Below are 10,016 nucleotides of genomic sequence, written 5' to 3' on the forward strand. Positions count from 1 at the left end.
TCTGGTTAATTGTTTCTGTTCAGTCCGTCTAGGTCAGACATCCGTGAGTAAAAACATGAACACACATTGGAGAGCTGCTTTATAGTCGAAAATGAAGTTTTAATTCTAATTGAAATCGACACTTTAAAGCAATGCATTGAAGTGCTGTATAAACAAACGTGACATGACTTGAATAATCGTTATGCTTAACTTTTTTTTTTTTTATTAGTTGCTGTTTTATCACTGCTGTTATTTTTGTTGTGTGTTTAATTTGTTGTTGAATGTAAAGCACACAGCACAAATATTCATCTAGCAGCATGGGTAGCATTGAATGTTTGCATCTGATAAGGTATTTCACAGATTTCTTTTCACCCTAAGCAAACAGCAAAAAAGAACTTTGCCGTGAGTATCAGGGCCTTAATGCTGTCACTCTTAATGAGATCAATCATTCATAACGGGGATATAACCCAATGTTTCTGTTTTAGAAAATAAGCAACTATAATTTATTTATAGCTTATAGCTCGGGAAGCAACTTTCCCAAGACAGTTACCCACCACCACACTACAATAGTACTCAGTGAAGTGAATTCACACTTGCACTGCACTTACTGCTGAATGGGGTTGTAGCTCCTGGTACATCGCGTTTCATACGCAGATGCCCTAGGCCTAGAAGATGAAATATAGAAATAGAATTGGCATGCACAAATGATAGAAAGTCAAGAGCGAGTGAGTGTTGTTACAACTGCCTTACTTGTACCCTGCATCAAAATCTGATCTGATCATTTTAATCAAGACATCCAAGGTTTTCAATCTAGCCTTGGCATCTGGGTGTGTTTTGAAATGTTTCAAATATCCTGTAGGATATTTGAAATTGATTTGACTGCATAATTTCCTGTGAAGGAGAAAAGGCATGTGTCTTACAAGGTGAGCTCATTCACTTCTTAAACAGAGAAGCCAGATTTGATCTGATATGTATTTACTGAATTTTTTTTGTTGACCAAAGGCATGTATAATATCTTTATTCCAATGATTCTACATATCAGAAGAATGTTAAATGAGTTGAGATACACAATATTGCCAAAGGTGTTGGGACACCCCTCCAAATCATTGAATTCAGGTGTTCCAATCACTTCCATGGCCACAGGTGTATAAAATCAAGCACCTAGGCATGCAAACTGCTTCTACAAACATTTGTGAAAGAATGGGTCGCTCTCAGGAGCTCAGCGAATTCAAGCGTGATACCGTGATAGGTTGCCACATGTGCAATAAGTCCATTTGTGAAATTTCCTCACTACTAAATATTCCACGGTCAACTGTTAGTGGTATTATAGCAAAGTGGAAGTAATTAGGAACAACAGCAACTCAGCCATGAAATGGTAGGCCACGTAAAATCACAGAGCGGGGTCAGTGCATACTGAGGCACACAGTGCGCAGAAGTCTCCAACTTTCTGCAGAGTCAATAGCTACAGACCTCCAAACTTTGTATGGCCTTCAGATTAGCTTAAGAACAGTGTGTAGAGAGCTTCATGGAATGTGTTTCCATGGCCAAGCAGCTGCATCCAAGCTGTACATCACCAAGTGCAATGCAAAGCGTTGGATGCAGTGGTGTAAAGCACGGCACCACTGGACTTTAGAGCAGTGGAGACGTGTTCTCTGGAGTGATGAATCATGCTTCTCTGTCTGGCAATCCGATTGACGAGTCTGGGTTTGGCGGTTGCCAGGAGAACGGTACTTGCCTGACTGCGTTGTGCCAAGTGTAAAGTTTGGTGGACGGGGGATTATGGTGTGGGATTGTTTTTCAGGGGTTGGGCTTGGTCCCTTAGTTCCAGTGAAAGGAACTCTTAATGCTTCAGCATACCAAGACATTTTGGACAATTTCATGCTCCCAACTTTGTGGGAACAGTTTGGGGATGGCCCCTTCCTGTTCCAACATGACTGCGCACCAGTGCACAAAGTAAGGTCCATAAAGATATGGATGAGCGAGTTTGGTGTGGAGGAACTTGACTGGCCTGCACAGAGTCCTGACCTCAACCCGATAGAACACCTTTGGGATGAATTAGAGCGGAGACTGCGAGCCAGGCCATCTCGTGCCTGACCTCACAAATGCGCTTCTAAAAGAATGGTAAAAAATTCCCATAAACACACTTCTAAACCTTGTGGAAAGCATTCCCTGAACCTTCCCATGAAGCTGTAATAGAAACTCCATATTAAACCCTATGGATTAAGAATGGGATGTCATTAAATTTCATGTGCACATAAAGGCAGGAGTCCCAAAACTTTTGGCAATATAGTGTATGAGTGATATAAGTTGAGAAAAATTGTTTACTGCAGTTAAAAGACAATAAATTTAAGGCAGATTTCCTGTATACATAGGCAGATTTCACATGAAAAATGGTCAGGTGATAGATACCTGATAGATACATTCTGATGCAGGGAACAGGCAAGGCTAGACTCCTATGTTGGAAAATCCATCTTAAGCCAGTAACATGAAGAACATGATAACTGGTTTCTAGCTGGTTAAAGATGGTCATTAGGTGGTCTAAATTGGTCATTAACTGGTCCAAAATGGTGATTAGCTGGGCTTGCTCATCCTTAGTTGGTTCTCTTTAGCTGATCCTATCTAGTTATTAGTAGGGATGTGTGAGACTAGTCGACTAAACAATACTACTGCTGCTAGTCGCCATTGGAAATATCAGTCGTTTACATTTTTTGTAAAATTTTTTGTAAAATTTTTGTTTGAACATAATAGAAATTGGTCGTGGCGCACATCCCTAGTTGTTAGGTGGTCCAAAATGGTAGTTAAGTAGTCATAACTAGTAATTAGGTAGTTCAGCTTGGTCATAAGCTGGTCCTAGCTAGTTATGTTTCAAGTTGGTCATTAGCTACTACAAGCTGGTAGATCATTATGGACCAGCAACAAACTGGTTACTAGCTGGTCAAGCTGGTTTTTTGAATATGGTGGCTAGTCAACCAGCTAATGACCACCTAGGACCAGCTAGAAACCAGCTACCTTGTTCAGCTACCAGCTAAAGCTAGATTTTCCAACAGGATCGTTATTTTATCTATAAATAATACATGCATGAAAGTAAGTTTTCTTGCTAAGTTAAATTAGTGAAATCATCATGCAGCATCAGAACATCATGCATCATTTTCATCATGCATGTATATGATGTCACTACACAAGTCCCAAACATGTCCCAACCACATGCAGTTCTTTACAAGCAAGACATTTGTTTAGGTAGTTCAACATTAAGGCTTTTAATAGCTTTGAAGATGTTTTAGTTCAGAGCTTCAGGCTGTTTATAGTTTGTGGTGTTGATCTGACGCTGACTAATACACAGTCATTACGCAAATGATCACTGCTATTTTCAGACTGCCTCTCTTATCCATTACCAGTTAAATGGGCTCACCTCTTGTCAATCCCCTGTACTCACCACATTGAAGCGTGTTATCTTGGACTCTGGCCTGGGGTCGCGTGAAGGCCCAAAGTTGCGAGTCCCAACCAATCACGGTCCCGTCCTCACATACCCTGTGGTCTCCTACATCGTCCCATATGCGGAAAAGGTAGAGCTCCACCGTGGCCATTTTCACCTTAAGGGAGGCCTCATTTGGTTGGCAACCCAGCAGAAGACGTCCAGAAGGGGGGATTGCTTTGGCAATGGCGGTCCGCTGATATACTTCAGAGTTCCCATCTATTGTCAGGCTGAAGCTTTTTTGAGGGGCGTCCCACTGTAGACATATGTGGTACCAGCGATGAGTGGTCAGCTGAACAGTGAACTGGTGGCGTACACCCAACAGCCATGCGTACAGGTTGTTTGGATCCCCTTGCAGGGCCAGCTCATAGCGGGGTGCGGGGGCCGAGACATAGCTAAATGCAGTCCACTCGCCTGGGGAAAGGACCTTTACGTCCACGCATACTGTTGTTTGGAAGAGCACAGGTATACGCCGCTGCCCCTGTAAAGTCCAGTGGTCATCACATGCTTGCAGGACAGCCTTAGCATCAGACATAAAGAAACCATCCACTTGGAAAGAGAGAAAGATAAATGATTTTTGTTACCTTTTATAAAAGTAATTTTAATGTTATTGGTATCAGTCCATTAGTAAACAAACTGATGTACTTTTTGATTAAATATTTCAAATACTTCTTTGGAATAAAGGTGGAGTCGGTTTTTTGCTATGGAATTTTGCTAATGCGACTGCACCTTAACATGCACTACAAATTGTTCACAATAAGACCTGGAACATGTATTAAAAAAGTAAATGGGCTCGATTTTTATTTCGTGTTGAATTTAGTCTGGTTATTTTTAAGAAAAGGTTAGCATCACCCAGAATAATGACATTTTTCAAAGGCTGTATGATCACTGACATTTGCCATATATAACCCATTAAGAACTTTTATAAAGACAGTGTAACCTTTGCTCTTATCAAGACAGTGAAAATAATTCTGCTCTGTTAAATCTTCACAAAACTTGCACACCTTCACATTAATTCACATTACCTTTAATTCCCTCATACCTGTCCAGTTTACTCATCATTTCCCCATGAGGCCTGTCAGTTTAATAATGCTTCTGTTTGATGCTTTGACAAGCAAACAACCAACTAAAACAGGCTGGCCCAGATTTGGCCTGAAAGGAACAACTGTAGTTCCACTGTGACAGTAACACTGACAGCCATGTCATGTGCATGTGTGTGTGTGTGCTAGTCTAACATTCCATGAATACTCTTAAAGGTGTGAGGTACACCTGACTATGTCAAAATAGTACTATCATCTAACTATGAATCAGCATTTACTGGATTTTAGCAAGGCTAGATGCCATATTTAATTATAACATAGATGTACATTCTGTTCTATATATGTCTTCTTATTTTAATGTTTTTTAATCGGCAAACAACTGAATGTATTGTACTTAAATCCCTCACATTTGTGTTTTCATTTGTGTCAAATATGGTGTCTACCCTTTCCATTCTTTGCAAGCATCTGTCATTCTGACAATATTTTACCTATCAGCATTCAGTTTTGGGGAATAGCTAGCTAAACATACTGATGGTATTAATTAAACAACATTTTTTCATAGTATAGAATAGTTAGTAGTAGTATAGTATGGCCATTCCAGTAACAACCTACTTTTTCTAGCCTAAACATTTTACGCCTTTCTAGTTTTTCAGCCACTTTTCTTTCCTTCATTCTGTTTTCTCTCAGATGTCTGCATTTTCTTTAAGAATCACAGTGTAACCATGCAGGCTCTTCCTATTTAGCCCACTTCGGCATTATTCTGCATCATCTTGTAGTATTAGCAGTGCATTCATGCAGTGAAGCGCAGTGCACTGTGGGCACCCAGATGATGTACTACTTTTCAATCGAAAAACGAAGTGTGGAATGTTGGGCACTTTATTATGTAGCAAGAAGAGGAGGAACTAAACATGAAAAAGCTAAACAACTCACGACATGCATTTGAAACTTCATTTCCTTCAATTGGATACCGTAAATGTGTGTATGTAATAAAAAGACCATCAAAAGAACAGCATTTATTTGAATAATCAATATTTTGTAACATTTTATGTGTCTTTACTGTCGCTGTCGTTGATCATTTTAAAGGGTTAGTTCACCCAAAAATGAAAATTCTGTCATTAATTACTTTGAATAAAGTAGTATGTTTTTACTACTTTTCTGGACCTTGAAAGTGGTGGTTAAAATGCTGTCTGTTTTCATCAAAAATATCTTCATTTGTGTTCCAAAGATGAATGGTCTTACGGGTTTGGAACGACATGAGGGTGAGTAATTAATGACAGAAATTTCGTTTTTGGGTGAACTAACCCTTTAATGTGTCCTTCTCATTTCTTAAAATCTTACTGACACCAAACCTTTGAAAGGTAGTGTATAGTCCATCATTTGAAACAGAATTGGGCACTTTTCGCTCCCTGCTCTGTGTGTTGTGTTGGTGGTTTCTCTAGAGGAATTGGGTGTGAAATGCTCTAAATCCCTTTTTCTTCACTGTGATCATACTGATTAATTCATTAAGGCTAGGACCATCATGCTGCGGGCAACTGGACTCCTCCAAATGATCTCAACCAGTCTTTCTCTTGCTCTACTTCAGCTAGACGCCCTCTGGGTGTGTGAATTCTCCTGGTAATATTAGTGTTTATTATTAAATTCAATCCAAAATGTGATCAGATTTCATAATGAAATAAAAAAAAATGCTGCCCCTCTTCTGCATTGAGTGACTCTTCTGCACAGCTGACTCAGTACTGCCTGTTTGCAATTTACAGCCTCCTTCCATTCTTGTTAATCGCTTTACTGCTTGAAGCAGTTTTATAGACTTGTACAGGAGTGCTGGCAAGCAATTAAGCGAATGCTGTCTTAGGAGGATATCTGGACTTGATGCTCAGCCAAACTATTGTACTTATTGTATTTCAGACTTTCTCTATCTCTGTACTTTTCTCATATAGAAATACAGAAACATACAGCTTAGTATCTGTTAACATCACCTGTCAAGATGAAATATGATAATCTTCATATCAGCTTTTTTCGTTTTTTCTCACACCTAAATGGCATGTTTGGACTTTCGTAGCCTTACAAGTCTTTCTGTTTTTTTATGTGTTTTCTAACAAATAAACTATATTTGGTAAAAATGCAGTATATTGTACTAACCTTGAGGCAGAAGGTGAACCCAAAGACAGAGGAGCCAGATAAAGTGATGTGCGGACTTCTTGTATCGTCCACTCAGGTGCTTGCTGTGCTTGTAAAGCATCCTTCAAAGAAAAACAAAGAAAAGCTTTTGTTCAAAGAAAGAAAGGAGAAAGTGTTTTCATCTAACACAATAACAGGGTGTAACTGAGTGAAGGTCATTACTGCTATAAAGCTCTTCCTTTGTGTCAGTCAGCATGAAATTAAAATTGACCCTGTTTATGTTCTGAACACACATTTATGGCCTAAAACCTGTCTTTGGAGTCTCTTATCAAAATAATAACAATTTATTCATTTAATTTTTGGCACGTCACAAAAATCTCAATCTAACGTATTCTCTGTAATGCTTATTTAATCCAGTCAATTCCTGATTCATAAAATAAAGTCTCTTACATTTAATGTAGTTAAATATCCTATTTCACAGAATGTTGTCTTTTTGATGCTTTCTTTTTAATTTTTGCGAGTCTCTAGTTATGTATATTCTGTAAAATCTGAATATGTTTGTATATGTTCTATATATGCTATTTCTTTTTACATTTTTAGTAGCATCAGTATTTTAGGTTAATCATTTATGAAAAAAGCAATGCTGGCTGCGGTTTCTGATACAAATTAGGGTAACAGATATATTGTATATTTTTTTTAAAAAGAAGAAGAGGAAATAACATGATTTATGCTGTTGTGACTGTGTAGAAGTTTGGTTATTGCAAAAGTTCTAAGAAAAGCAATGCAAACAAATAATATTGAAAACCACAGTACACAGTTCCTGTATCATGTGTCATGTTGTGGATCAGGGAGGGACGTTAGAATTTATTTTATCTTTTAAAATCTAGAAGTAAAATCTGAATATTTTTATATGTTACACTCTGTATTTTCTTTATGCTATTGCTTTTTACATTTTTAGTAGCATTTAGGTTTATTATTTATGAAAAAGCAATGCTGGTACGGTACAAATTAGGGTAACAGATATATTGTATATTTCTTTAAAGGTCAGTCACAAAAAGATATTTAGGTTGGTAATTAAAAGGTGCACTCATGCTAAATAGACTGTCGGGTAGAAGTTTTGCAAAAGTCAATAGTGATTCACATCTCTATAAAAGGAGATAAAAGCCCAACTTGATTTAAAGATGGAAAAGACAGGAAACATTAAATGTCTGAGGCTGGTTTACAGTAATAAGACAGACCGAGATGGCTTTGGTGCTGAGAGTGATTGAATGGCTGTGTGGGGGTGTTTGAATAAGACTGATGAAATGCTCCTGGTTTACTGTCTGGACAAAAGCAGACAGGAATTACTAACTGTGTGCGAGAGGCAGTAATTCTGTCTAATGTAAAGTGGCATTCAACTTACAGCAGTCTCTTTCTTCAAATCTGTCTAAATGCTTATTCATTCAGCCACTCACACAATCTCTCTTTCTCTTATTTTCCCTTTCTAAATATTATAGCATTATAGTTGTCATTTCCAACAAGGTCTAATACACCTAGTTATGCATTAGCATTTCCATATATAGTATCTTCATGCAATTTCTCTGTTGTCGCATACACACACGGAATGATTATGCGCATGTCTACTTTTGAATAGCCATCAATAGTTAAATATCCTTTTTGCCTATATAACGATGTATGGTGCATAGCAGCAGAGAATAACCAGCTAAACTAATGATTTAAACCTGTTTTGACACAAACTGTGAATTCGTTGAACATTTTGTGATACAATTGTACTGTATATAGAAATCAGCTCAAAAAGGCAAAGGCTTTGAGGTTGTATACAGTGTGCTCATTTAGTAAGCACTTGCATTCAGTAATTGTGATAACAACATCACAACCTGAGCTCAATTAAAACACATTTCTCAACATGAAAACAATAATCAGCTCAAGCGTTCCCACTCCAATTAGAATCTCAGGATGTATAAAAGGGCCCCAGGTGAGGTAATTTGCATTGGAACAATGAAAATGAACAACAAAGAGAGTTGATCAAAGTTTAGGTTATACATGTTTTATGTTATATACTAATGTTTGAGAACTGAAATGGTAGTCATAAGTCTTTGCATTTGAAGGAATTTATGTGTGAATAATAAATGGCAAAATTTGGTTATTGAAGAAAACATTTTTAAGTGTAGCACTTTACTTTCTGAGCTGTTGGAAAAAACTAAACACAATCAGTTTTAGCCTCAGGGTTTTTTTTTTTTAAACAGAAAAATGTGGTGAGGAATGTTGTAACGTATCTTTTATTCCTTTCATTGCTGTTCATGAGTATCCGGATTCAGAGGCATTGTTAAAGTTAAAGTTTGCAGATTTGTGATGGCCAAAGACACGGACTTGCAAGCTTTAAGCAGGGTTTTCAAAGTTATGGAAAACCTGGAAATATCAGGTAATTGAAAAATAGTGAATCACAGGTCTGGAGAAATCATGGAAGTTTCTATGTTAAACATAAAGTTGTCTGGATAAGCTCCAATCTAAATATTTTATCGATATGAGCTTCCTTGTAGCTCACGTGGATGTGCCATGGAAATGTTTTATTCTATTTTAAATATATGTTATTTGCATATATGTGTTGTTCAACACATGATACACATCTCTCTGTTTAGACGTAAAGAAAAAAAGAAGGCGAGGAAATAACATGATCTGTTTTGACTGAGCAATGCAAACAAGTAATATTGAAAACCACAGTACACAGTTCCTACATCATGTGTCATGTTGTGGATCAGGGAGGGACGTTATTAACCAACAGGTCTGGACATTCTTTTATCTTTTGAAATCTAGAAGTATAAAACACATCAGATTAAGGAGTCTGTTGGCCAAATTAGTCAAATTAATACAGTGTGTTATTGTCATTTTTTAAATGCAAACAGGTTGGACGGGATTTAAATGTGCTGATAATAATCTCCAGATATGTATTTGTTCCTTCAAAAGAATGTGATAGACTGCAGACTTTTGATAATTTCCTGCCAATCTAGGGGGTACAGAGAGCCAAGATAAATATGACATCAAATTCCATCATAAGTAGAAAGAATAGTCTAGATTCTGTCACACCTGTCCCATAACTCAGAAAACCCCCACATTCTATCAATCTATCTATTTATTTGTCTATAAGGAAAACAAAATGTTTGTCTGTCTGTCCAAAACAAAACAGTAGTGCTGTTGCACTGTAGGCTTATATAAACTCACTAATGTCCAAAACCCTAAAAGTTGGCCAATGTCTCATCACCTGACCCAAAGTGACCCTCCATCTCTGCACCATAGTAGCTGAAGAATGTCCATTGAGCATTTTTTTTTTAGGTTAAATTTATATTAATGTATAAAGGAAACTGTAGCCTCGTCGTGTATAACGACCATTTTCCAATTTCATTTAATTTCCA

At 37.5% G+C, this 10,016-nt stretch overlaps 1 protein-coding gene across 1 annotated transcript in view; it reads right to left on the minus strand.

Moving 5' to 3' along the window:
• The window catches only part of adgrg2a (adhesion G protein-coupled receptor G2a), a 30,794-nt gene that overhangs the window by 20,131 nt on the left and 647 nt on the right, over nucleotides 1–10,016 (minus strand). The window contains exons 2-4 of the mRNA XM_048175404.1: nucleotides 6,628–6,728; nucleotides 3,413–4,000; nucleotides 588–644 (exon numbers count right to left, since the gene is read on the minus strand). Coding sequence (XP_048031361.1) covers nucleotides 588–644; nucleotides 3,413–4,000; nucleotides 6,628–6,727 — 745 coding nt within the window. The 5' untranslated portion in view covers nucleotide 6,728. The remainder of the gene's footprint in view (nucleotides 1–587; nucleotides 645–3,412; nucleotides 4,001–6,627; nucleotides 6,729–10,016) is intronic.

This window comes from Megalobrama amblycephala, linkage group LG22 (genome assembly GCF_018812025.1).
Source record: "Megalobrama amblycephala isolate DHTTF-2021 linkage group LG22, ASM1881202v1, whole genome shotgun sequence".
NCBI classification, from domain to species: Eukaryota; Metazoa; Chordata; class Actinopteri; order Cypriniformes; family Xenocyprididae; genus Megalobrama; species Megalobrama amblycephala.